A 27807-nucleotide genomic window follows, 5' to 3' on the forward strand; every position below is an offset into this window, starting at 1 on the left:
AACTCAAAATGTTGCTTACCTATAATTTCTATGTAGCAGTTTTCCTGAACCTGCAGAGTTGCCTCAGTTGTCTAGTACTCATTTGTACTTTTGTTTTTCACAGTCTTTTTCCTCCATGTTCTCAGCTGTTTCAGTCACTTACCACTCTTCAGCAGTCTGATCATTTTGTGTTTGTATTACATCATGTTTTTAATTACACCATTTATAGCTGAGAAAAAAAAATGACAAAGGGGAGACTGGATGAGATTGATTAGATATACACTGTTATTTAGAAGACAGTATTGTGTATTCATCACTTTATGCATTTTATTGTTTTTTATGTATCTTATTAGACTGCATGCAGTTTTGTTTCTCTTGGCTGAAAGATACATTTTACTCGTGGGCCAATAAAAATGAAGTTAAAAGTTGAAGAGTGGATCTTTCATTGTCTCTGACACTGGATATAACATTTAAACAGTTGACAGGTTTCATTGTTTTGATTGTATTATCTCTGTAGCCTGTGTTTAGAGTTCAAATGTGACAGAGGCGACTCACCGTCATGGGGCTGAGTTATACCTGAAGTTAACTTACCAACCTGTTTCATATAGGCCTCAGGTCAGAATAGTTCTTCTAGTTGTGGAAAACAAAACATCAGCCATCAACACTGGGATGACTGGTTTCATGGGTAATTAAAACACTAATTTATGCCTAGTGGGATGGGTGAAGCTAAATTAACACATTGCAAAATTACGTATTGCACATTATAACGGCAGCAAAGAACACTTTGAAACAACAGAGCGCATCAGGAATTACATTCATGATCTTGAGATGAACAGAGAAAAACGACAAAGACAAAATCAGATGAAGGATGGAGACAGAGGACAGTGGGCAAATAAAACTGAATACATTCTGGTGGTCGCAGGAAACGTGGTCGGTCTGGGAAACGTGTGGAGATTTCCTTATCTCTGCTACAAGAACGGTGGAGGTGATTCAGTAGAGATATTGGACTTAAAATGATGAACTGGAGATGGGAAACTAGAGGATATTGTGTAATCATTTTGTCATTCCTACTACAACATTCGTCTCTGTTCTTCCAACAGGTGCTTTTCTGGTGCCATATGGTCTGTTAGCTGTGGTGTGTGGGATTCCTCTGTTCCTGCTGGAGACGTTCAGTGGTCAGTACACCCAGGAGGGATTCATCACCTGCTGGAGGAAACTGTGTCCACTGGCACGAGGTGAGAAACCATCAGTAGAAGAGAAACAGACATCATTTTACACTTTTCACATCCTATAAAATTAACTTCCGAAATTAAAGTGTTTTTGTCCAAAACTTCAACAGCTGTTGAGAACTTCACTCAAACAAATCTGACCCAGATCCAAAGATTTTAACTTGAATTTTCTGTGTTGTAGGAATAGGATTTGGGCAAACTGTGACAAAATTTTATGACTTCAGCTACATTATAATCCAAGTCTGGGCTCTCTTCTACCTGGTGTCTTCATTCAAGTCCCAGCTCCCCTGGGCCAACTGTGAAAACACCTGGAATTCAGGTAAATATACAACTACGGAATTTATATTCTATATAATTTTATGTGCTAAACTTTAATTTTCACAAAAGCTGTGTAAAGTTTATTTGTAATTTCTTCAGGTGAAAAGTTCTACAGTAATTAACGGATAAGGATCAGGAATTAATGGACTTTGCAGAGGATGGTTGCCTCAGCGAAATCCCTTAATTCCTGATAATTGGACACCTCAAAGGGCATTATCTCGCTTATACCATAGTCACTGAATAAGCAAATATCAAGTATTTATACTTGAATGTGTTTTAGAGTTAAAATCCTGAGTTGTTTTTACAAGCCACGCCTGAGCAGCTATTTAATATCTTCCATCTGGAGGCATTGCCAAGGAACCCAGCAGTAGTTGATCAGTGGAGGGAAGTGAGATAATGGCTTAACGTTACGTTACATGATACAAAGGCCCAGTGCCATTTTAGCCACTTCCACTTGATCATGGTCCCAGCACTCGTTTTGTGTGTTCTTGTGTAAGGGTGGGGTGTCCCAATTCTTTAAAGAGGAGATAGGGAGATACCTCTTGAAGATCAAGTGAGAAGTAGAGATCTTACCTTACGAAATGGGACACCACTTATAGCCGATGTGTTCACCTACGTCACGCGGAGCTAAGACGTAGGAGCCACAACCTGTAGCCTAGTGGGTTTTCATTCAGGTTTGAAAATGCCAGTTCCAGCGGTTGTGTTACCTGCAGCGTGGGCTTTGATTATCTTTATTTGTTTGATGAACCAATGAAGAGGAAATGCAGAAAACCGAAGATGACTTTGCCGCTTTTCATTGAGCACTACGTTCGCAGTCTGCACCTGGCCTGGCTATGATTTAAAGGGATAGTTCACCCTAGAATGATATTTCGCTCATTATCTACTCACCCTCATGTTGACTAAGGGCTGGAAGAAGTTTCAGAGTCCTCCGTGGCTTCTCTGAGTTACAGGGGGTCTCGGCATAGCAGTGCATGTCCATATAACGGTTGCAAAGGGACACCGGAGCTCTTCGTAAAAAAACACACACAAAAAAACATCCAAATACCTCCATGATGCTCGTATGTAATGTCCGTCTTGTGCTGAAGCCCCAAATTGCGTAATTGTCCCGAAAAAAATTAAATAAGTCTATATTTTAAGCTTGTTTGTAGCAGAAGCTTCTCGAAGCTCCTCTTCCTGGTCCGTCCAAATCTCGCGTGATTCGCAGTAACCGCACTGACGCATGCTGACGCCGGCGCAAATCACGCGAGATTTGGACGGACCAGGAAGAGGAGCTTCGAGAAGCTTCCGCTACAAACAAGCTTAAAATATAGACTTATTTAATTTTTTTCGGGACAATTACGCAATTTGGGGCTTCAGCACAAGACGGACATTACATACGAGCAGCATGGAGGTATTTGGATGTTTTTATGTGTGTGTTTTTTTACGAAGAGCTCCGGTGTCCCTTTGCAACCGTTATATGGACATGCACTGCTATGCCGAGACCCCCTGTAACTCAGAGAAGGGACGGTGGACTCTGACACTTCTTCCAGCCCTTAGTCCACATGAGGGTGAGTAGATAATGAGCGAAATATCATTCTAGGGTGAACTATCCCTTTAAGGGATGGTAAAAAAAAAAGCACTTCCCCTTGCTAGGGTTACCAACTAGTGGTTGAGCCAGCGCAGTAATTTATAACTGTCATTAGGCAATTTGACCAGAACATCTTTGTGGGTGTCGATTATCAAATCACACCCTGCAGCCACTCAGAACTGAGTATTCACCCAGACAATGGTATAAACCAGATTCATTGTAACCTTTACTCTTCCTTACTCTATCTTAACTGACTTTTTAAAACCACTCTGGCAATAACAGGCAACGACAATATTTTGTAGCTAAAGGACAGACATGGCATTAAAGTTACAAGTGGCATCAAAAATATATACATTTCCCCACATTTACATACCTGCATCCCACCACCATACATATGTACATTCCCCACACTTACATAGGCACTCACATATCCGCCACCATATACAGTATATGCATTGCCCATGTTTACGGTCTTTTCATTTTCTTATTCAGTTCAGTTAAGGCATATGGGATGAAACTATATGCATTACTTTGTATTTCCAGTATATCCAGTAAACAGCCTGTAAAAATACATGCTGGTCATAAAACACTTACAGAACTGGGATAAGGAATTAACTAGCCTCTCAGGAGTCCAGTACTGTTTGCTTCAAGTCCACACATTCTCTGTGCACTGGCAATAGTATATTAATTGTTTATTTGTCCTCAAAGCCACAATCATGTGTCTGTCTCCTTTAATCAGTCAACTGTGTAGGTCTTCACAATCTGAATTCTTCTTCACCAAATGTGACTGAAAATCAGACCATGTTGACCAACACCACCTCTGCTGCCACTGAGTTCTGGGAGTGAGTCCAAATTAATTCCCAATTACTTTTTATAGGTTAAATATTAGTCTGTAATGATACATAATGACTCAGATGAGTAGAGTAACTATTATTTCAACCTTAAATAAACAGTAATTAAATGGTTTAAAGAGGAACACCAATTAGTCTGTGAAAATGGTTCCATCTGTGCCAGCAGCAGTGTTTGAGACGGGTGGTGACTGAAACTTAACTATGTACCTACAGTATGTTCAGTTATTGTACCTCTTAAACTTGTCCTCCAATCAGACGGCGTGTCCTGGCCATGTCTGGAGGCATCGAGGAGCTGGGCAGTGTGAGGTGGGAGCTGGCCTTGTGTCTTCTGTTCTGCTGGGTGGTCACCTACTTCAGTATCTGGAAAAGTGTCAGATCCTCTGGAAAGGTCCTGTGGAGATATTTTATATTAAATATTACATTTGGCATTTTAGAAACACAAACTCATCTTAATATGATCTCCATTTGTATGTTTGTTTTTCTGAAGGTGGCATACTTCACAGCCACTTTCCCCTACGTGATGCTCCTGATTCTGCTGGTCAGAGGACTGACTCTACCTGGAGCATGGGACGGCATCAGATTTTACCTCAGTCCAGACTTGAGCCGTCTGGCTGACATTGAGGTATTTTAATATGATACAATTACGGTTGGAGTGGATGGCTTATAATCCACTACTTATACAAAGAACTAGACTCCTGTACATATTGTTTTTTAAAAAGTGTACTTTTTGTCATTGACAGGTCTGGGTAGAGGCAGGATCGCAAATATGCTTCTCCTACAGTATTTGTTCAGGGATTCTAAATGTTCTGGGCAGCTACAATAATCACAACAACAACTGTTACAAGTAAGTGGAAACTGCAAAAGAGTTACTTCCAAAATGTGTTTGTGGTATTTATATTATCTGCAGCTGATATTATCAACAAAAAAAACAACTAAATACTGAGCATCATACTAATGCGAAGGTGGTTTGTGTTTCTGTGACCTCTAGAGACTGCTTTTGGCTCTGTCTCCTCAACAGTGGAACCAGTTTTCTTGCTGGATTTGTCGTCTTCTCTGTACTTGGGTTCATGGCTCACACACAAGGTGTTAGTGTTGATAATGTAGCTGACTCAGGTAAATACAAAAGTTTACAATCATGAGAAACCAAAGATCAGACTCGGGTCTAAATACAGAAAGTAAATAAATACTCTTTAAATATCTCCTTCTTGTTAACGTCTAATTCCCAGGTCCAGGTCTGGTCTTCATTGCCTACCCTCAGGCTACAGCTATGATGCCTTTTCCTCAGTTCTGGAGCGTCTGCTTTTTCCTGATGCTGTTTTTCCTCAGCGTTGACACAAACGTATGTTGTTTTGATGTGTTACTGGACAAGTAATAACTGGTCACTTATGGTCACAAATAGCCCTAAAACTTTTTATTTTGTTTTTTCTCCAGTTTGTGACAGTTGAATCTTTAATCACGTCAACAAGCGACTTGTCTCCGAAGCTCTTCCGTGCAGCAGGAAGATCTGAAATCTTTGTTCTCATCATTTGTTCGTTCTTCTTCTTCATACATCTGACCTTGGTTACAGAGGTGAACAAATATTCTAACTGAAGCATCTTCAAACTCAATATTTCTTAAACGATTTTTCATATTCAAATCTTGTCTCTTCCTGCTGTAGGGAGGGATGTACATCTTCCAGCTCATTGATTATTACGGTAGTACCAGAGCTTGTCACTATTGTATGTCTTTATCTGAGTGTCTGGCTCTGGCCTGGGGATTTGGTGAGTTAAACAATATATTGTAAACTAACTGTCATGATATGTTATGGCAATGTATTTGTTTCTGGCTGACAAGTCATAGATTATGTTTCTTTCCTTTATATAGGATATGTATGGTAGATATTGTTCAACATGATAAAAATGCAGTTTTTTAAAGTTCTGGCTGTGATTTGATTTTGAAGGATTTGTCAGACTGGTTGCATAAACTCAATGTAATTAGTTTTTTTTTTTTTATATCAATTTCTTTAGTCTCCCACCTCAATCACAGTATTATGTCAGCAGCAGAACTCCAATATTTAAAATGTCTATGAATGTTTTAGGTGCTGACCGTGTTATTAAAAGCATTGAGGACATGACAGGACACAGACCATCTGTTTTCTTCAAACTGTGCTGGAAATACATCATTCCTCTGCTGTCACTGGTGAGTCAAGTAAGGTTTAGGGTTAAAGGGATAGTTCACCCTAGAATGATATTTCGCTCATTATCTACTCACCCTCATGTTGACTAAGGGCTGGAAGAATTCTCAGAGTCCACCGTCCCTTCTCTGAGTTACAGGGGGTCTTGGAGTAGCAGTGCATGTCCATATAACGGTTGCAAAGGGACACCAGAGCTCTTCGTAAAAAAACACACTCCAAAAAACATCCAAATACCTCCATGATGCTCGTATGTAATGTCCGTCTTGTGCTGAAGCCCCAAATTGCGTAATTGTCCCGAAAAAATTAAATAAGTCTATATTTTAAGCTTGTTTGTAGCGGAAGCTTCTCGAAGCTCCTCTTCACGCGAGATTTGGACGGACCAGGAAGAGGAGCTTCGAGAAGCTTCCGCTACAAACAAGCTTAAAATATAGACTTATTTAATTTTTTTCGGGACAATTACGCAATTTGGGGCTTCAGCACAAGACGGACATTACATACGAGCAGCATGGAGGTATTTGGATGTTTTTTGGTGTGTGTTTTTTTACGAAGAGCTCTGGTGTCCCTTTGCAACCGTTATATGGACATGCACTGCTACTCCAAGACCCCCTGTAACTCAGAGAAGGGACGGTGGACTCTGAAACTTCTTCCAGCCCTTAGTCAACATGAGGGTGAGTAGATAATGAGCGAAATATCATTCTAGGGTGAACTATCCCTTTAAGAGTAACTGTGCGTTCACACCGAAAGCGATTAAATCGCCTGTAGTCGCCCTGGCCGCTCCTATCGCGTCGCTTGCCAGCTCTAGCAGGCCCTTGCACCAAGCGACCAAAGGGGCGGGACTTTCAAGCTGTGCTGCAGATGTGTCCATTCAGGCTCACTCGATTTCTCCGGCTGTGAGAATCCCAGTCCGCTATTGGCTGTCGCCGCGGTCGCGCCGCTGCTCATTTGCATAAAGTTCAATCTCTCCCAACTTTCATCGCTCTCGTCGCGTCGCTCCCATCGCGTCGCTCGCGTCGCTCCCGCCGCCAGTCGCTCCTCGTCGCTCCTCGTCGCCAGTGTACATTGAAAATGAATGGCAGCTGGTCGCCGAGGTCGCTCCGGTCGCTTTTGGTGTGAACGCCCAGTAAAAGAGATACAAAATACAGCTCTGACCTATTGGTGGCACTAAAGGATTGAACAGAGGATCTCCTAGCAACATCTGTACAACGTGTCATATCAAGTTTTTCTGTAGTTGATGAGATATTTCATTGCGGACCAAAGTGCTGCACTGACAGAGCAACATTGCCATACCTAGCACCATACTGCTACACATAGACAAGACTTTTACACTTAAGACTATCGAAAATCAAAGTATTTGGGCCCTAGTTTGCTGGCGCAGCGCAGGTGGCGCAAGGTAACGCAGCCGGTCTAATGCAAGTTTCGACCAGCGCAGCCTAGCGCAAAGTCAGATTGGAAGATTGGTAGATCGCGCTGCGCTGAGATAGGCGTGGCCGCGCAGCAGGGGGAGGCGTCACAGATTCAGCTTGGTGCAGTGGAAGTTTTGTGCGAAAATGTCCCGCCGAGGTTGCGCTGAAAGCTCGCCACCTCCAACCAGGTCTAATCTCAGCGCAGGGCGGAGACCAGGTCTACTCTCAGGGCGGAGACCAGGTCTACTCTCAGCGCAGGGCGGAGACCGGGTCTACTCTCAGCGCAGGGCGGAGACCAGGTCTACTCTCAGGGCGGAGACCGGGTCTACTCTCAGCGCAGGGCGGAGACCGGGTCTACTCTCAGCGCAGGGCGGAGACCAGGTCTACTCTCAGGGCGGAGACCGGGTCTACTCTCAGCGCAGGGCGGAGACCGGGTCTACTCTCAGCGCAGGGCGGAGACCAGGTCTACTCTCAGGGCGGAGACCGGGTCTACTCTCAGCGCAGGGCGGAGACCAGGTCTACTCTCAGGGCGGAGACCGGGTCTACTCTCAGCGCAGGGCGGAGACCGGGTCTACTCTCAGCGCAGGGCGGAGACCAGGTCTACTCTCAGGGCGGAGACCGGGTCTACTCTCAGCGCAGGGCGGAGACCAGGTCTACTCTCAGGGCGGAGACCAGGTCTACTCTCAGGGCGGAGACCAGGTCTAATCTCAGCGCAGGGCGGAGCGCAGCAGGTGCAGTGGAAGTTTGGCTGACTGACCTGCAGTGCACACACGTCACCAAGACCTCACAGGCAGATTTCCACAGTTCCAGACACATTTCAATGCAATAAATATCCACAATAACCACTATTTAATGCAACTAACGGAATCAACACGTGAATTTATATCTATATAGATTGTCCCGTCACATCTGACGTCAGATCAAAGCAGAGATCAAAGGCTGTCGGTGCGTAAAGGAAACTCCACCTGAATTAACACAGCAGGGACGAACTGGCACTGAAAAGCAGCTGTGGATGTCCCAAGCAGGACTGAGGGTGGATGACTGCATGTCGCTGCCGTGTTGAGATACCACTCTGCCCTTGTGATGATCGCTTTATTTATTTATTTATATACTTATTAATTCATTAGAGCGTGCGACCCATCACGCAGCCGTAATGAAAAACAAAACACAAATCATCATCTCTCTTAGTCCACCACAACAGCCTCGGTATCAGATAGTCAGTATATAGCCTTCTACAGTATACTCAGCATCTCATCACAGAGAAAAAAGAGAAAAAAAGTGACGGACAGAGAGAGAGAGAGAGAGAGAGAGAGAGAGAGAGAGAGGGAGAGAGAGAGAGAGAGCGTCCTTTACGCTGATTTCATGGTGTTTGTTCATGTTGTGATTAGTGTAGCCTACACCTCTCATCTTTCTCACACAGGGTTTGAATAAATGTGAGTTTCTTTATTAGTTTATTAGTTGTTGTTTCTTACATTGGGCACCGGTTCTCAGTGTATCAGATCAATCCTGGTTAAGTATATTAGTAAACTCATTATTGGTCACTCTGAGCTCGGACCTCCGGACCAAAACAGCTGTTTCCTCCTGGGAGAGGTTCGGCCTCTGGCGTCGCTGTCTCCTCCGTCCATGTCCAAGTATAAATTGACAAACTTGCAGCGCGCATCACCCGCCGCGCAGTTAAAGGTGAGGAGAGGAGCTCCTTTGATTGGTGAAGATCTGACTCGGCTGTGTCAAACCCACTCCACGCCTTTCTCTCCTCCTCCTGTCTCCCTCCCGCCCTGTCTCCTCCCTCTTCGCCGTTTGCGCCGGTGGGAGGGACGAGGGGAGGGGCTGCGCTGGTCTAAGTCTGACTGCGCGGCCCACCAATCTTGCGAAATGGACCTGGGCCACACCCCGTTGACGTGGCGAAGCTGCGCTGATGTTAGACTTCACCTAGTCTAAGAAACTAGGGCCCTTTAAGTTTAACTCTTAATCCTGATTTTCTCCCTTTAAACCTCCACAGATTTCCTTCATCCTGTACCTGGTTGGCTACACACACCTCAAGGTTAACAACTACACTTACCCTGACTGGGCCTATGCACTGGGATGGACCATGACTCTGTCCTCTGTCCTCATGGTGCCACTGTGGGCAGCTGGACAGATGTGTTTGACACCAGGAACCTTCACACAGGTCAGTGCTGAGACATGTGTCTGAGCCAAATATGTTCCATTTGAGTGTCATAATAGTTATAATAATAATGTTTAAACACACTAACTCACCTTGTTCATGTCTGTGCTCCAGCGTCTGCACGTCCTTTGCCGTCCTGCGGAAGATCCAGCCTGGCAGAGGAAAGAAACAGAAGAGGAGGGGACGACTGTGAAGCTGAGGGCATCTGCAGTAACAGTTTAATATTAACTGAAAAGTCACATCAAGTAGCCTACCTAATCTAAATGTACAGCTATAGAAGGGCATCTGTTCATCTGCCTTGAATTACACCATTTATAGTTGACAGATAGATGACAAAGGGGAGACTAGATGAGATCGATCATATTTTCACTGTTTGTTAGTGGAGGGTATCATGTATTAACCACTTTATGCATTTGATCGTGTAAGACTGCACACTGTTATGTTTCTCTTAGCTGCAAAACAAATTTTTACTATTGGGACAATAAAACTGAATTTAAAAGTTGAAGAGTGGATTTTTCAGCAGAGAGCAGTTGACTGGAGGGAGGCTCTAAAAGAAGAGGAGGAAGAGGGCAATAGCTCAAATATGGACACTGAATCTTGAACTTTGAATGAATGGTGTCGTGGACATTGTCCTTTGCCTTTGTTTCTTAGCCTGCAGATGAATCTTTCAGGCATCTACCCAAACTAACTAACCAGCTAATTACTAAACACTAACTTGGTTTAGGGTGCTTTTCTGTAACTGACAGTTCTGATCACTTTAGAATATAGAAAATACCAAATACACAAAATACCTGTAACATTATGTATCTGCCACAACGTTTAAACAGGTGATAGGTTTCATTGTTGAACATCTGTGGCCTCTGTTGAAAGTTTGAATACAAATGTGACGAATCATCGTCATGGGACTGAAAATCCAGTTTAATCTCATGTTAATTTACCAACCTGCTTCATACTACAGGCCTCAGGTCAGAATTGTTCTTCTGGCTGTGAAAAATTAAATATCAACAGTCAACACTGGGATGGCTGGTTTCCTGTGTCATCTGAAGAATAGTTTCTGCTTAGTGGGATGCGTGAAGCTAAATTAACACTGTAAAAATTACATATTGCACATTATCAAAGCAGCAAAGAACATGCAAGTGCGGTTCGAGATGATTGACCAACCAGTGAGAGATGGGCAAGAAGACGAGCACGGAAAGAACAATTTTTTGGTTCCCTTGAGAATCAACTTTTCAGGTTCAAGCAGGTTGTTAAGCAATTTTTAGTAGGCTACCATTGCGTTTATGGTTATTTATGTAAACAATACTTCCTTTAAAGACCTAAGTGCAGCAATGGTGTGTGTTTTCCATGGATGTATGGTGTTTTCATAGTAATAATAATTACTTTTTATAATGGCGGTAATAGTGATACGTTGTTTCATTTTTCAGCACGTTTATCCAAAAGCCACACCACTGACAGAGCATCATGTTTCCTTGACGACTGACCGGAGAAGATGAGCAGTAGCCTACATCATGTTTACGTGACCCCCCAATTGTAAAAATAAAACTCTGAGAAGTAACACGAAACTTTCACATCAGAGACACACGTCGTACGCAGTACACAAGTACGCAGGTTATTTGTAGCGCTGCTCATTTCATTTAATAAATGGGCTGTAGCCGAGCTAACGGAGCTAATGGAGTTAACGGAGCTAACGGAGCTAATGGAGCTAATGGAGCTAATGGAGTTAACGGAGCTAATGGAGTTAACGGAGCTAACGGAGCTAACGGAGCTAACGGAGCTAATGGAGCTAATGGAGTTAACGGAGCTAATGGAGTTAACGGAGCTAACGGAGCTAATGGAGCTAACGGAGCTAACGGAGCTAACGGAGCTAACGGAGCTAATGGAGCTAACAGGTAAACAGATATTTTACGTGGTATCAGATCGGTTCCACTGCCTCCGGTACTTGCTGATAGAAATGTCAGCATTTTTGGCAGATTTTTGCTTGCATCATCACAACATCCTGCAAATACATAGCCTACATAACATTTACAGGGGTTAAACCACCCCCCCCCCCACTAAGCGTTCCTTCGTCCAGTGCATTATTGTCGTCATTTTTGCCTCCTATTCTAAACCTGATGAAGGAACCTTGTTCTAAAAGTGTTGTTTCTTTGATTCTTCAATAAATGATTCTGCATATGTATAAACCTGAAGACGTAGCTACACTGCCTGCAAGCTATGAAGTGGTCAAAAAGCTGAGTCACCAAACAAACCCCTGGAAGGGGGTCTGGGGGCATTCCCCCCCAGAAAAAAATTGTGATTTTAACACATAAATGAAGCATTTTGGTGAACTCTGAGAAGAACATTCTGGTGTACTCTGTTTCAGAAAAAACATTGAGTAGGCCAACTGACTAGGGTCCCCTATCATTGTAAGGCACGTCACCGGGCTCATACGTGCAGGCAGGCCAGGGTTGCCAGATAGTGCGAAAAATATCCCCCACAATCTTACTTTTTTACTTCACTGATTAGCGGGAGAAATTACTGACCGGGAGGTGACCCCCACCCTCCCCTCCTGTGCTCACGCCGCCCCGCCACCTCACCCCTCCTCCCCGTTGAGAAACACTAGGTTAATACAACGGTCCTGGCTAGTTTTATTGGTTGAGAGCAGCGTTAGTAAACCACAACAAAAACACGTGTAGCCTTTTTTTTCTCCCCTCATTTTTTCTCATTGACGGAAATCCGTCGTGGCGACGGAGAACTTTCACCCCTGCATTTATGTTACATTCAGTGCATCTTTTGCGTACCACCTAGAAGGAGCCCGCGTACCACTACACAGTTTGAGAATCACTGTCCAAGAGGCTTCGACACACACAGGTAGCTGACACAAGCAAGAGCAGAGAGAGACGTGGTGAATGTGTCTGGTACTTAAAGCAGAAGTAAGCGATCCGGTGGTTTTGTCTAACTTCCTGTCAGCAGATGGAGTTAGCAGTCCCCGCCCTCGTCATGGATCTATTGGTCCTCGTCCCTACGTCACCACATTCACGCGCATCCCTTGGCTGCACACACAGAGAGGACTGCCCCTTTATGCCGTTCTCTCTCCTCATTGGATAAAGGTTGTAGGATACAAGCCAGTTTTCTCCTGGGCTCAGAGCAGAGCAGAGTGACTGACAGACCCGTGTTTCAGACCAAACACTCTATAGAAGTGATTGCTGTCGGAAGATACAACTATTTAAGACTTATATTAACACACCCAGCAAACCTGCACAGATCAGCTCCTCAATGCACACACACCCACCATGTGGAAGCCACACCCATGCTCTCTCTCTCACTCACACACACACACACACACACACCAATGTCATTCAAATAGCTGAGACAGGTCGACCCTGGTACAGTTTGTATCACTTTGGAACAACAGAACGCATCAGGAGTTACATTCTTGATATTGAGATGAACAGAGAAAAACGACAGAGACAAAATCAGATGAAGGATGGAGACAGAGGACAGTGGGCAAATAAAACAGAATATATTCTGGTGGTCGCAGGAACCGTGGTCGGTCTGGGTAACGTGTGGAGATTTCCTTATCTCTGCTACAAGAACGGTGGAGGTGAATCATACAAACTTCAAGGAGCTGGTTCTTTTATATATGGACTTGAAAAAAATAATGCTGATGATGAGAAAATGGGGAAAAGACTATGCTTAATGAAGTCTGTGCTCTAACTACAGGTGCTTTTCTGGTGCCGTATGGTCTGTTAGCTGCGGTGTATGGGATTCCTCTGTTCCTGCTGGAGACATCAAGTGGTCAGTACACTCAGCAGGGGTTCATCACCTGCTGGAGGAAATTTTGTCCACTAGCACAAGGTGAGATGAAACTATTTTTGTCCAAAACTCAAACGGCTGTTAAATTTGTTCACATAAATATCTGACCTAGATCCAAAAACGTTGTTTTTTGTTTTCGTGTAAGACATTAACTCTTATTTTCTGTGTTGCAGGAATAGGATATGGACAAACTGTGATGAAACTTTATGACTTCAGCTACATTATAGTTGAAGTCTGGGCTCTCTTCTACGTGTTGTTTTCATTTAAGTCCCAGCTCCCCTGGGCCAACTGTGACAACACCTGGAATTCAGGTACTTATTTCTAAAGCCAGCAAATGAGTTATATAAACACGGCATCATAGCATTAAATGAAATGAGGTGATATGGTGAAACAAGATGACTACAGTATGTTACACATACAGTATATTAACCTGTTGTTCTCAACCTCAAGTTCTGACTGAAGTTCAGCCAGAAGAGATTCACCTAAATAACAATACAGAACAATTAAACATACTTGGAAAAGCACAAGTGATAGGAACCTGATTTTTTCAAGCATATAAAGTAACATAAATTAATAAATATGTATAGTAAGGTTTCAATTCCAATGGTAGAATAAAGACAAATATTAGACATTTTGACTTGAGTAACTTGAATTTTCACAAAAGTTCTCACTTGCACCAGCTCACGTTTATGAAGGTTACACAAATCTAGCATTAATCTTCCATTTGTCTCCTTTAATCAGTCAACTGTGTAGGTCTTCAGATTCTGAATTCTTCTTCACCAAATGTGACTGCAAATCAGACCATGTTGACCAACACCACTCCTGCTGCCACTGAGTTCTGGGAGTGAGTCCACATTCATTTCTAATACATTTTCATGGATTAAATATTACAACATAATGGAGACCCATTTAAGATTCTCCATTGTTCTCCAATACAGCAAGAAACTGTATGCAGTGGAAGTTGTGGTCCTTGCAAATACTAGACTCTTTCCTTTTTTGACACCATACTGTAGTGCAGTGTATTGTACCTCTTAAACTTGTCCTCCAATCAGACGGCGTGTCCTGGCCATGTCTGGAGGCATCGAGGAGCTGGGCAGCGTGAGGTGGGAGCTGGCCTTGTGTCTTCTGTTCTGTTGGGTGGTCACCTACTTCAGTATCTGGAAAAGTGTCAGATCCTCTGGAAAGGTCCTGTGGAGATATTTTATATGAAATATCTGATATGGCATACGCATTTTAGAAACACATACTCATCTTAATATGATCTCCATTTGTATGTTTGTTTTTCTAAAGGTGGCATACTTCACAGCCACTTTCCCCTACGTGATGCTCCTGATTCTGCTGGTCAGAGGACTGACTCTACCTGGAGCATGGGACGGCATCAGATTTTACCTCAGTCCAGATTTAAGCCGTCTGGCTGACATTGAGGTATTTTAATATGATACAAGTCAATGTTCTGTGAATTTGTAGCTCAGAACTCTTTTTTTTGGATTCTGGATTCACATGTGCTGCGTGTCTCCATGGTACTAACCCTAACCCTCAATTTTCGATAAATCAAAAATCTGTGTGGATTCTTTGTGTAGGACAGTCTGAAGATGCTCTGGAGCAAATTTGGTGTCAATTGAGCAAAAATTGTGGGAGGAGATTTCTAAAGGTTTAAGGAGGAATGTTGACATGTCCTTGGAGTTGACTAAATCTGGCATGGGACTGCACCTTTGTGCAAAGTTTGGTGATTTTTTGCACATGGGAAGTTTCCTCGTAAGAAGAAGAATAAAGAAGAAGAACATGCAGGATAACAAGATAATAATAATAATAAGGTGGAATTGAAAAGTGCTACACAATCTGCAGGTTTTCTGTGGTTTGTTCTGAACAGGTGAGTCACTGAAGCAGCACTAATATACTTTTTTTTGTCACATGACAGGTCTGGATAGAGGCAGGATCACAAATTTGCTTCTCCTACAGTGTTTCTTCAGGAGTCCTTATTGTTCTGGGCAGCTACAATCGTCAAAACAACAACTGTTACAAGTAAGTATGAACTGCAAAACACAATTACACACTAAAAGCCAAATGGCACAACAAAAATAACAAAACAAATGAACATCATACTAATATGAGGGTGGTTTGTGTCTGTGTGACCTCTAGAGACTGCTTTTGGCTCTGTCTGCTCAACAGTGGAACCAGTTTTCTTGCTGGATTTGTCGTCTTCTCTGTACTTGGGTTCATGGCTCAGAAACAGGGTGTTTCTGTTGATAATGTAGCTGACTCAGGTAAATACAAAGGTTTAAAATGATGAGAGACTTAAAGCAGAAGTAAGGTGAATGTTTGTGTTAATATAAGTCTTAAATAGTTGTATCTTCCGACAGCAATCACTTCTATAGAGTGTTTGGTCTGAAACACGGGTCTGTCAGTCACTCTGCTCTGCTCTGAGCCCAGGAGAAAACTTTCCTTGTATCCTACAACCTTTATCCAATGAGGAGAGAGAACGGCATAAAGGGGCAGTCCTCTCTGTGTGTGCAGCCAAGGGATGCGCCTGAATGTGGTGACGTAGGGACGAGGACCAATAGATCCATGACGAGGGCGGGGGCTTCTAACTCCATCTGCTGACAAGACGTTATGGTGCGTTCAAGGCAACCAGTAACTGGTGTTTTTCCGACCTGTGAAGTCGTACCAGTTCGATCTGGTACGAGTTCACGGGTCAGAAGTTACGAGTGGCCGTTATAGTGACTTTCACAGGTAAAACAGGTCGGAGAAACACGAGTGGGTTGCCTGGAACGCTACAAAGTCGTAAGTCGTGACTTGAAGCTGTAATTTACGGTTTCAAAAGCCTGCCTGGAACGCAGCATTAACCAAAACGACCGGATCGCTTACTTCTGCTTTAATAAAAAATGTGTTTTTTTTAAATGTAAACTCTTTGAATTTTGTAGGTGCTGACCGTGTCATCAAAAACATTGAGGACATGACAGGACAGAGACCATCTGTTTTCTTCAAAGTGTGCTGGAAATACATTATTCCTCTGGTGTCACTGGTGAGTCCAGTAGATTTATCAGCTTCACTACAGACTAGTGACGAGTCTGCAGCCACACCTCCATGTTGCTTCTTCTCAGCATGAGCACAGCAGTGCAGGGGATAAAAGGGATGTCATTATTTTTTGCAAATATTTGCTTATGAGCCGAAAAATGTAAAATGTGACCTGATGGTGTTGCTCCAGGAAAGATATAAGATCTCCTCAGTTGTGCCTGTAAAAAAAAAACATGTCAATGTGTTGCTTCAAGATATTGAGTTATTACAATGAGGAGACAAGTGGTGAATCAACAGACCAGTGCTATGACACCTGCTATATAAAAAACATACAGTATATATTCTATAGATGTAATTTGCACAAATGTGAAATATTTCTTGTAAATTACAAAAACTGTTTAACTTTATACACTTTATTCTTCTCCAAAACTTCATAGACATCCTTCATCTTGTACCTGGTTGGCTACACACACCTCAAGGTTAACAACTACACTTACCCTGGCTGGGTGTACACACTGGGATGGACCATGACTCTGTCCTCTGTCCTCCTGGTGCCACTGTGGGCAGCTGGACAGATGTGTTTGACCCCAGGAACCTTCACACAGGTCAGTGGTTGAAGATGAAGAGTCAAGAGTGTTGCATTGAAGTGTTTCAAAAGAGATAACGTACTGTTTAAACAAACTCACTGACCTTGTTCCTGTTTGTCTGTGCTCCAGCGTTTGCGTGTCCTTTGTCGTCCTGCTGAAGATCCAGCCTGGCAGAGAAAAGAAACAGAAGAGGAGGGGACGACTGTGCAGCTGAGGACGTCTGCAGTTACAACTTAATAATAACTGCACGTTAACTGCGCACATCAATGATTAGGTTAGTTAAAAACTAAGTTTGAATGCTGGTTACTGGTGCTGGTAAACATACAAAGTTGTCTCAGTTGTCCCATCTTAAATAATTACTTTCTACTGTCTATTATCATGATCTCCTCTATGTGATCTTACATGTGTCAGCGACTGTAACTGTCTTGCTCTCAAACACCTGCATTATAAACATTACTATCTGAATGTATGAATGAACCAAGCAAATGTAATGAGAGTTTTTATATCGTATCACTTCATCTTTAATCTGACTATGCTTTAGTTTCAAATATGTATGCAGATTCACTATGCACATAATTATAAATAAGCATTGATTTATACGAGTCAGTTGTTTAGGCTTGTGTGAGTGTGTGTGAATCTTTTAATATCAATGTCATTGACATTTTGCAAGACGTACAAGAACTTACTGCTATACATACGTACATTAACAGTTTTTGTGCAACATGTAAGCGATTTGAGTGCACAGTAGGGATGTCACGATTATAGATTTTCTTGGTACGATTATTGTCAGAGTGTTACGATTATCACGATTATTATGCACTAATTAATTTCACAACACTATGAATGTGTAAAATCAAATATAGTCAACAAATAATTACATTACTCATTGTTTTCACAAATATTTCAAGTATCTATTAATATATGGCCAATTATTAATCCCCAGGGGAAATGTTTGAAATATTCAGGTCATAAATTGTCATTACGTATCACTTTTTGTTTTTTTTTGATAAATACAATTTACACTAACATTTAAGTTCCTACTATTCAATGTTACATTAGTTAAATGGACCAGTATCTGTGCATTTACCTTAATTTGGCGCCACATCTGCTTATATGGTTCCGACATGATCTTTTTTGGGAAGTGACGGTATTTAGGAATCTTTACGATCAATTAATTGTGGCGTTTAATACCGCGATTAATTGTGAAAACAAGTAATCGTGACATCCCTAGTGCTGAGTGAATTTAAGAAGACTGTTTTCATTGGAACAAACTGAACTTAACTCAGTTAGCTGAGGGTGTTGTCCTATATTGTAAAAAGTTATAAACAAACCGATAGGCCCCATGGCATTTGGTATTTCCTCTCATAAATTTTCTTAAGCTCATACTGTGATAGAAAATTCTGGTATTCAACCCATACTATGTTTTGCATATGTTGTATAATCATGTTTGTAACTGAACTTCTCACTTGTGATACGTGTCGCTCATTTAACCCCTTACTGTGACAGCATTGTGACTTACAGCGGAGGGTCAAATGGGAAATAGGTTAAAAGTTGTGAGGCAGGGAGGTTGCAACAACAAAGTGTCTTTATGAGGGATTGTTGTGTTTAGTGATGACTGTTGGCAGAACCATCTGGAATGCCATATATTTTGACTATTGATGTGTTTTGGGAACTATAAGGACCGCAGGTTTGAGAACATCTTGCTCACTCACCAACTGACTGACTGTTTATGCGGTTGTGTGTGTGTGACTCCATTCATGAATGCTTTATTAAAACCGAAGAAGAGGGCTGACGTGTGAAGACTTTGTTTTCAAACACTTTATTGAATAGACACACACACTACAGCTGAGAAGGTCAGTTTGCAGCACTTCATGCTGACAGAAACACACAAGAAGTTCTTGAGATGAGCAGAGGACAAGGACAAAGAGAAAATCAGATGAAGGATGGAGACAGAGGACAGTGGGCAAATAAAACGGAATATATTCTGGTGGTCGCAGGAAACGTGGTCGGTCTGGGTAACGTGTGGAGATTTCCTTATCTCTGCTACAAGAACGGTGGAGGTAAATAATACATACTTTGTTTTTAGAAGAGCTGTGTTAATTTTCATATAGAGGAAGTGAAAAAATAAATGTTCATGACAAAAGATGGCTGGTGGCCAAACTTCACAGCCAAAGCAATACATTAAAGGGATAGTAGCATTTTTTTAAAAAGTGGGGTTGTATGATCTACAAATAGCCCCTAAGTACTTTAATTGCAGTAGAAGACTCTCTGCACTCCTCCCGTTAGCAACGCCAGCCCATAATAGCCCTGCCCAGAGATTTACAACATACATTGTTGTGAATGGACCCAAAGAAACGGCCTATTTTCACGGCCTAAAAGAGGTTTCACCTGAAAAAAAAATAAACAGTTCCATTGTTCACTATAATATAATTTTTTCCAGCCCTTCAAAGTGCAGGAAAAACACAGTTTTTATTTGGACCTAACCAACTGCTGATCGGCGGGCGCTAACCCTGGGCGGAGGGATACGTGAGTTGGTTAGGTCCAAATAAAAACTGTGTTTTTCCTGCACTTTGAAGGGCTGGAAAAAATTATATTATAGTGAACAATGGAACTGTGTATTTTTTTTCAGGTAAAACCTCTTTTAGGCCGTGAAAATAGGCCGTTTCTTTGGGTCTGTTCACAACACTGTATGTTGTAAGTCTCTGGGCAGGGCTATTATGGGCTGGCGTTGCTAACGGGAGGAGTGCAGAGAGTCTTCTACTGCAATTGAAGTACTTAGGGGCTATTTGTAGATCATACAACCCCACTTTTAAAAAAAATGCTACTATCCCTTTAAGGATCTGATTTCAGAAGGCAGTGCGCTGTAGGTGCCTTGACCCAAATCGGCAAACAAATATCACGTGCAATTAGAGACTAATGTTAAAGATTTTAGCTGTACAGTAGATTTGTGGTGGCCAAAGTAGATAATAAATCTGTCATTCCCATTACAACATAAGTCTCTGTGCTCTAACTACAGGTGCTTTTCTGGTGCCATATGGTCTGTTAGCTGTGGTGTGTGGGATTCCTCTGTTCCTGCTGGAAACATCAAGTGGCCAGTACACCCAGGAGGGATTCATCACCTGCTGGAGGAAACTGTGTCCACTGGCACGAGGTGAGATGCCTACAACAGAAGTGAAAAAGAAATAGTTTTACACTTTTCATATCTTTTTATAAAATCAATTTCAAGGGGCTCTAATTCCGTAGACCAGGCACACTGCAAGTTTTGTGTGCCATGCATAGACTGTAAAAAGAATGGACGTAGCGTCCGTGACGTCACCCATTGGTTTTGGGGAGTCGTTTTTGTGACTCAAATATGGCGGCCTGAACAGCGCCATGTTGGATTGGCCGGCCGAGAACCCGCCCACTAGCCTCGAAGCAGCTGTCCACGGAGCTGCTCGGACCTGTCACTCAACGTTTCCGCGCCCTAATTGGCCAGAATTTTAACCTAATAACAGTAAAACTGTAGAGTTAAAAAAAAATTCACCCCCCTCAGAGTGTGTGCGGGGGTAGAAACTATCGGTTGAGAAAAAAAAACGTTCTGACACCAGGCTTTTAACATGTTTACTGAGGATGTAAAGTCGGCGATTTTAACATGGGGGTCTATGGGGAATGCTCCCTTCTGACACCAGCCCCCAGAGGAATTCGAGGGGATTGCAGTTTTTTGAACGCGGAAGTGAGCTTCACTTCTCAGACCGACAACTGCCCCCTTGGTGCCATGTACCTTTTATTTATTTCGGGCATGTCAGTTAGATCAATCATCATCACACATCATCTTAGTTCAAGTAATACAATACACATGGCCGAAAGGGAAAGCGGGAGAAGCAAAAGCTTATCTAGTCCCGCCCCCGTTACCCACAGAATACATTATCTTCATCAGACTTTTTTCTTATGACATTTTGACATGTTACAACAGTAGGTAGTAGCACAGAGCTGCAGTCGAGCTCTAGACAGTCAAAACAGACTACGTGTGTGTCTGCACATGTGTTTAAAACATTTTTCTATGTCAACCCATTGTTTGGGTACAAAGTGGTTTTTGTTTTTCTGCTGATTTGTGCCTCTGACCTTTATCAACCCTCATTGTGGATCTTTCTGTACCGGTCAATGGTCAGATTTACATACTTCTTTCTGAAGACACTTAGTTTTACTGATGGCAGAAGTACTCCTCTTTAGTGATGTTAGGTCTGACACTGAAGCCCCGGGGGCTGTTATATTAGCACTGCGCCTCGCCTGCGCTGGGTAAAAAATTAGAGCCCAAGATATTAAAATGTTTTTGTCCAAAACTGGAACAGCTGTTGAAAACAAAATATCTGACCTAAATCCATTTTGTTTTTTATTTTCTTAAGACATTAAATTAAGTTTTAAATTTTCTGTATTGTAGGAATAGGATGTGGACAAACAGTGACGAAACTTTATGACTTCAGCTACATTATTGTCCAAGTCTGGGCTCTCTTCTTCCTGGTGTTTTCATTCCAGTCCCAGCTCCCCTGGGCCAACTGTCAAAACACCTGGAATTCAGGTAAATGTTATACTATGGAATTTACCTTGAATTTACAATTGTTTTCCATTGTGTTTAACAATAAAGTCTGTCTAAATCTAATTTCTTAGATTTAAAAAACACAAAACTGGGTTGTACGAACAGAACATCACAGCAGCAGTGGTTAGATTAAACAAAACCATCTTCTGTGGTGAGACAATAAGTGCAGTAGAGATCTAGAATTTCTTTTGGTGAAAGTCCTGTGTTCAAATCACATATTACAAACACTGTGACCTGCTCATTAACTATGTGCTTTTTAGCTCTTTACTCTGCACTTTCCTTATTTCCTGAGTGGGAAATCAATTAATTAATTTATGGAGATGTTAACATGTTTCTACTGCTTGTCTGTTTTGTCTGTATTGGAGTACTCAAAGTCACAATCATGTGTCCGTCTCCTTTAATCAGTCAACTGTGTAGGTCTTCACAATCTGGATTCTTCTTCACCAAATGTGACTGTAAATCAGACCATGTTGACCAACACCACCTCTGCTGCCACTGAGTTCTGGGAGTGAGTCCAAATTCATTTCTGATTAATTTTTAAGGGTTAAATATTAGTACATAATGACAACTCACATTAAACTATTATGGCAACCTTAAATGAACAGTAGGGTAATTATATGGTTTAAAGAGGAGCACCAATTAGCCTGTGAACATGGTTCTTTCTGTGCCAGTAGTAGTAGCCTACCTAAGGCAGTCAAAAGAAAATATGCAAGACTTTTATTTGTACTGTAGTGAACTGTATCACATTCAGGGCCGGCCCCTGGCATAAACCCTCTATGCGGTTGTTTAGGGCCACAGCCGTCAGGTGTGAGGTCGGCACGCGCATTTACGGTCTTGATATGTTTTTGTTTGTATTTCGGTCATTTTACGCCCTCGACAACCTACAGTATGTTATTCACAGCCAGGGTTTGAGAGCCAATAACAAATATTTTTGTTTGAAGAGGAAAAAAAGCTAATTTCTCATTTAAAAAAACTGATGAAGCTTTGAAGTCAATATTCAGCTTCTTTTATCTCACATTTGAGACATTTGGTGAAAATAGAACGGCAGAATGACAACATTTGTGCTCAAAAGGCGATTTTACAAAATTTCATTTTAGACTTGTTTTCTACACTTATCTATTAGTGTATTCATATCCTATTTCAAGCACCAAAAAAAGTTCATTCTCATGACTGAAGGTGTGTTTTCACAAGGGATTTGAAATTTTTCAGAAAATTTGGCCTAAATTATTTCTTTATACAGTGTTCTAGGACAAATTGGCCTCAGTGTGCTTAGAGCGGAAGATTAGACATAAAACACTTGAGTATTGTTACATCTGTCTATCAAACACGTCTGTATTCAGTTTTAAGCAGTGTATGTGATTTGGTGTTTGCGCTTAGAGTGCAGGGCCACAAACAAAAATCTTGTTTAGGGCCACCAAAATGCTAGGGCCGGCCCTGATCACATTCTTTCCTTGTACCTCTCAGACGGCGTGTCCTGGCCATGTCTGGAGGCATCGAGGAGCTGGGCAGTGTGAGGTGGGAGCTGGCCTTGTGTCTTCTGTTCTGCTGGGTGGTCACCTACTTCAGCATCTGGAAAAGTGTCAGATCCTCTGGAAAGGTCCTGTGGAGATATTTCACATTTTTAAACATATGGCATTTTAGAAACAAACACTCTGAATTCTTTGAATTAAAAATCTACATTGATAGTTATGATGAGAAATGATGGGGTGCCCCTTTTTTACATCTGGTAGAGCATGTACCATGTGAGCTTTGTCTTAAAGGAACTTGGGGCAGGATTTATGAAAAAATAAAAGTGCATTTTAAGTTTTTTAATGCTAATGGGTGATGAAGGGTTCAAAACCAAAAAGTATGAGCCCACCCATGTATCTATCCATTGCCTTGAACAGGCCGTGTGCTGCATAATGTACTGAAATTCGTGGTCCGAATGCGGAATAAGCATTCTCTGCGGCTTTCAGCTTCGGATACAGGAAGAAGACAAGCGCAGTGGACCCAAACTAGTATTTAGGTAGTAATGGATTCTGCTACGGCCAGAAAACGACCCACCACCACACAAAGAGCACTAAAAAGTATAAATATAATATACTACAGTAAAGTTACACTAAAATAAACATTGTTAGTTTACTTACTTTGTCGCTTGACATGATGCTGTTCGCAGTTGTAGGCTATCAACGTCATTCCTTGGAGATCTTGCAGTAAACAGCGAGTAAAGCAGTAACAGTGTTGTCCCAGCATCAGCTGCCTTGAAGAGCTCATGCAAGTTCCTTTAATGGCAGCGACCATGGGGGTCAAATCCAACCTGTGGCCCCTTGTTGTGTTTCAACCCCCTGTGACTCTCCTTTCCATCTCTACTGTCCTATCATAATAGAAAGGGGGAAAAGGCATTAAAAAAGACAGAAATTGTGTATTTTTCCCTAAAGGTGGCATACTTCACAGCCACTTTCCCCTACGTGATGCTCCTGATTCTGCTGGTCAGAGGACTGACTCTACCTGGAGCATGGGACGGCATCAGATTTTACCTCAGTCCAGACTTGAGCCGTCTGTCTGACATTGAGGTATTTTAATATGATACGTTCACGGTTTGAGTGGATGGCTGATCACCCACTAGTCACATAATGACCACAAGCACCACCCCTGTTTGACACCTGTTTTTTTTAAAAAAAAGTCATGTGATAAAATGTTTTTGTCACATCATAACAGGTCTGGGTAGAGGCAGGATCTCAAATCTGCTTTTCCTTCAGCCTCTCCTCAGGGAGTCTCGTTGTTCTGGGCAGCTATAATAATCACAACAACAACTGTTACAAGTAAGTATGAACTGCAGAACAGAGTTACTTTTGGAGGGTAACTAAAAATACAACGCAGCTACAAAATCAAATGGATAATCACCGAACGTCATACTAATACAAAGGTGGTTTGTGTTTGTGTGACCTCTAGAGACTGCTTTTGGCTCTGTCTCCTCAACAGTGGAACCAGTTTTCTTGCTGGATTTGTCGTCTTCTCTGTACTTGGGTTCATGGCTCACACACAAGGTGTTAGTGTTGATAATGTAGCTGACTCAGGTAAATACAAAAGTTTACAATCATGAGAAACCAAAGATCAGACTCGGGTCTAAATACAGAAAGTAAATAAATACTCTTTAAATATCTCTTTCTTGTTAATGTATAATTCCCAGGTCCAGGTCTGGTCTTCATTGCCTACCCTCAGGCTACAGCTATGATGCCTTTTCCTCAGTTCTGGAGCGTCTGCTTTTTCCTGATGCTGTTTTTCCTCAGTGTTGACACAAATGTAAGATGTTTTGATGTGTTACAAATAATAAGTGGTCACTAGTGGCCACAAATAGCCCTAAAACTTTTTGTTTCATTTTGTCTGTAGTTTGTGTCAGTCGAGTGTTTTATCACATCAGTGAAAGACTTGTCTCCGAAGCTCTTCCGTGCAGCAGGAAGATCTGAAATCTTTGTTCTCATCGTTTGTTCGTTCTTCTTCTTCATACATCTGACCTTGGTTACAGAGGTGAACACATATTCCCATTGAAGCATGATCTACCAAGCCAATGTGTCTAATCCTATTTCTCATATTCAAATCTCGTCTCTTCCTGCTGTAGGGAGGGATGTACATCTTCCAGCTCACTGATTATTACGGTAGTACCAGAGCTTGTCACTATTGTATCCTTCTATCTGAGTGTCTGGCTCTGGCCTGGGGATTTGGTGAGTTAAAAATGTACAATTCAAACTAAATTTCAAGATTTCAGTCTTATTCAACTGCAGTTCTCTGCAATATAAAGTGAAAAACTGGATATGACTTTAAAATGTCTATGAATGTTTTAGGTGCAGACAATGTTATTAAGAGCATTGAGGACATGACGGGACACAGACCATCTGTTTTCTTCAAACTTTGCTGGAAATACATCATTCCTCTGCTGTCACTGGTGAGTCAAGTAAGGTTTAACAAATATAAAACATAGCGTTTGTGCTCTAATTCAAAATTCAAAATGAATATGAAGAATGCTTGAACAAAATTGAATGTTAATCTTGTATTTGTAAATTCAACTCTAATTCTGTTTTCATTCCTCTTTTAAACCTCCACAGATTTCCTTCATCCTGTACCTGGTTGGCTACACACACCTGAAGGTTAACAACTACACTTACCCTGACTGGGCCTATGCACTGGGATGGACCATGACTCTGTCCTCTGTCCTCCTGGTGCCACTGTGGGCAGCTGGACAGATGTGTTTGACACCAGGAAGCTTCACACAGGTCAGTGCTCATATCATTTTCACATGTCATAAACAAGCATATATATATGTCCGCAGCGAAATTTGAGAACAGTTCCCAAAGAAATGATGAAAGAAACTTTAAAGTACATAAATATCAGACATGAAAAATAAAAACAAGAGGGAAAAAATAAATATCTAACTTACTACGTAGGTAAAGAAGGGACAGCATGGCTTTAACTTATCTCATTCTTGTCCTGCTTTCCAGCGTTTGTCCATCTTGTGCCGTCCTGCTGGAAATCCAGTTTGGCAGAGGAGAGAACTGGGAAGAGAGAGGACAAGTGTGGAACTGAGGACTGCAGTGACGTCTTAGCGAGCTGCAAAGACAAACTGAATAGAAATTACAGCTATCATACACCTACACACCTAATATATATAAGGTTTAGTTAGGTCTAAATCATTTAGTCTAATTAATAGCACAATGATTCATTAGTTGTTTATTTCATTATTTTCTTGGCTATGACATCCATGACATAGCTAAATAGGAACCAGGCTGTTGCTAAGGAACATGTTCATTTTCTTGACATGCAGCTTGAAATATTTTGTCTCCACACGTGGGCACTCTCTTTCACATCAACCTCTTCTGACTACAATACAACATTTTGAAATGCTTCTGGAAAAAAACAAAACAAAACATGACCTATTCATCTTAGTGGTGCAAAATTTGTCACAATATTAAGACCAATACCAGCCGTTAATGTAATGGCAATGTGTAACACGCATCAAGCCAAAGCACTGCTGTATGTATGCATTGAATATACAAACAGTGGTATGCAAAAGTTCGGGCACCCCTGGTCAATGTTTCTGAACAGTTCAGCAAGATGAAATCTCCAAAAGGTATAGAGGCTATAACGTTACAACTGACACTTCCCTTTACATTTTAAACAACATCATCTTTTGTCATTTTCAAAATGACAGAAAAGATAAAGGGCCTGCAGCAAAGGTTTGCTCGGAATATTGCAAAAGAGTGTTTCATGTTTATCTTTATGCCTTTCATTTCATCTTCCACTTGCCTCACTGTTCACATTAACAGACATTTTGACCAAACTTTTGCATGCCACTGTACTATGCTTTATGGTTGTTTTAACAGCCTACCGGTTCATGGAGTGAGGCCAATCTGAACTCTGTTACATGATTGAAGATGGATGTAGTAGCCTTGGCGACGGCGACATCAGCTAAGTTACAAGTTCAAGTAACAATCTGTGTTTTCATGGACAGCCATCAAAGAATGGAACAAGCTGCCTGAAACCCTGAAAAGCAGATCAAACTATTTAAATTTCTCTCATCATTTAAAACAACGGCTACTGGAGAACCAAAGTTGCCAGCATGTTTAAAAGCAGGGCACTTGTTACTCAGTTAGTCTTTTTAAAAAAATGTATCTTAGTATTTCTCAATGCACCCAATCCCAATCCATGAAATTATCTTAAAACCTTATGGAATATGAACTATGGAATTCTAAAATGTTTTATATATTCTGTATCTTGTAAGACTTAGCTTTTCTCTCCATTGATCATATAGGATAGGGTAGCTACACCTCTCTCAGGTGTGTTGCATTTGATTTGGTCTTTTTAGATGTGGAAACTGTTTATTTCTCTCTTTTTTTGTATTGTCTATGTGCTGTCCGTCTATTTGTGTATCACTCTTGTATAGTAGTTTGTGGTCTGCGTTTCTTGTCTGTTAGCCTATATGTTACATGTTGGGACTGCAGATGGAAATGAGCTATAAGCTAAATCTGGTGCAACCATCTTCTCATTTTCTGTAAATGATTAATGTCATTGCACAATGTCCCCTAAATAAACTAATAATAATAAAAAAATCCGACCGTTGGGGTTGTTGGACCCGTCGCCATCTTGGCTCTGCCTGACTCCCGCCTAAACCGAAAATGAGGG

General features: G+C 41.7%; 3 protein-coding genes across 3 annotated transcripts; all 3 read left to right on the plus strand.

The window, feature by feature from the left end:
* Nucleotides 1–789: 789 nt before the first annotated feature.
* Nucleotides 790–9906, plus strand: LOC146970101 (sodium- and chloride-dependent GABA transporter 3-like). The gene is made up of 14 exons (XM_085804611.1): nt 790–964; nt 1080–1214; nt 1390–1527; nt 3833–3935; nt 4200–4332; nt 4432–4566; nt 4685–4788; nt 4933–5057; nt 5171–5283; nt 5376–5513; nt 5602–5704; nt 6022–6122; nt 9520–9687; nt 9799–9906. The coding sequence occupies exons 1-14, from the start codon at nt 808–810 to the stop codon at nt 9904–9906; spliced, it is 1761 nt and encodes a 586-aa protein (XP_085660737.1). The 5' UTR covers nt 790–807.
* Nucleotides 9907–13107: 3201 nt separating this feature from the next.
* Nucleotides 13108–17315, plus strand: LOC146970102 (sodium- and chloride-dependent GABA transporter 3-like). The gene is made up of 11 exons (XM_085804613.1): nt 13108–13264; nt 13384–13518; nt 13650–13787; nt 14218–14320; nt 14529–14661; nt 14767–14901; nt 15395–15498; nt 15616–15740; nt 16398–16498; nt 16929–17096; nt 17208–17315. The coding sequence occupies exons 1-11, from the start codon at nt 13108–13110 to the stop codon at nt 17313–17315; spliced, it is 1407 nt and encodes a 468-aa protein (XP_085660739.1).
* A 1604-nt stretch (nt 17316–18919) lies between these two features.
* LOC146970103 (sodium- and chloride-dependent GABA transporter 3-like) lies at nt 18920–26231 on the plus strand. The gene is made up of 11 exons (XM_085804614.1): nt 18920–19138; nt 20095–20229; nt 21496–21673; nt 23116–23248; nt 24069–24203; nt 24349–24452; nt 24583–24707; nt 24821–24948; nt 25442–25582; nt 25734–25901; nt 26127–26231. Exons 1-11 carry the CDS (start codon nt 18982–18984, stop codon nt 26229–26231), a joined length of 1509 nt encoding a protein of 502 aa, XP_085660740.1. The 5' UTR covers nt 18920–18981.
* Nucleotides 26232–27807: the final 1576 nt, after the last annotated feature.

Source organism: Trachurus japonicus, chromosome 17, assembly GCF_045865225.1.
Source record: "Trachurus japonicus isolate A0001 chromosome 17, Traja_1.0".
NCBI lineage: Eukaryota > Metazoa > Chordata > Actinopteri > Carangiformes > Carangidae > Trachurus > Trachurus japonicus.

Excerpts from the sequence above, each read along its gene's own strand:
- LOC146970101 (XM_085804611.1), top strand. The coding sequence starts at position 808 with ATGAACAGAGAAAAACGACAAAGACAAAATCAGATGAAGGATGGAGAC. Across the intron at positions 965-1,079 it reads CTGCTACAAGAACGGTGGAG|GTGCTTTTCTGGTGCCATAT; the intron begins GTGATTCAGTAG and ends TTCTTCCAACAG. Across the intron at positions 5,058-5,170 it reads TGATAATGTAGCTGACTCAG|GTCCAGGTCTGGTCTTCATT; the intron begins GTAAATACAAAA and ends TCTAATTCCCAG.
- LOC146970102 (XM_085804613.1), top strand. The coding sequence starts at position 13,108 with ATGAACAGAGAAAAACGACAGAGACAAAATCAGATGAAGGATGGAGAC. Across the intron at positions 15,741-16,397 it reads TGATAATGTAGCTGACTCAG|GTGCTGACCGTGTCATCAAA; the intron begins GTAAATACAAAG and ends TGAATTTTGTAG. Across the intron at positions 16,499-16,928 it reads TTATTCCTCTGGTGTCACTG|ACATCCTTCATCTTGTACCT; the intron begins GTGAGTCCAGTA and ends AAAACTTCATAG.
- LOC146970103 (XM_085804614.1), top strand. The coding sequence starts at position 18,982 with ATGAGCAGAGGACAAGGACAAAGAGAAAATCAGATGAAGGATGGAGAC. Across the intron at positions 24,453-24,582 it reads CACAACAACAACTGTTACAA|AGACTGCTTTTGGCTCTGTC; the intron begins GTAAGTATGAAC and ends TGTGACCTCTAG. Across the intron at positions 25,583-25,733 it reads TGCTGTCACTGGTGAGTCAA|ATTTCCTTCATCCTGTACCT; the intron begins GTAAGGTTTAAC and ends AAACCTCCACAG.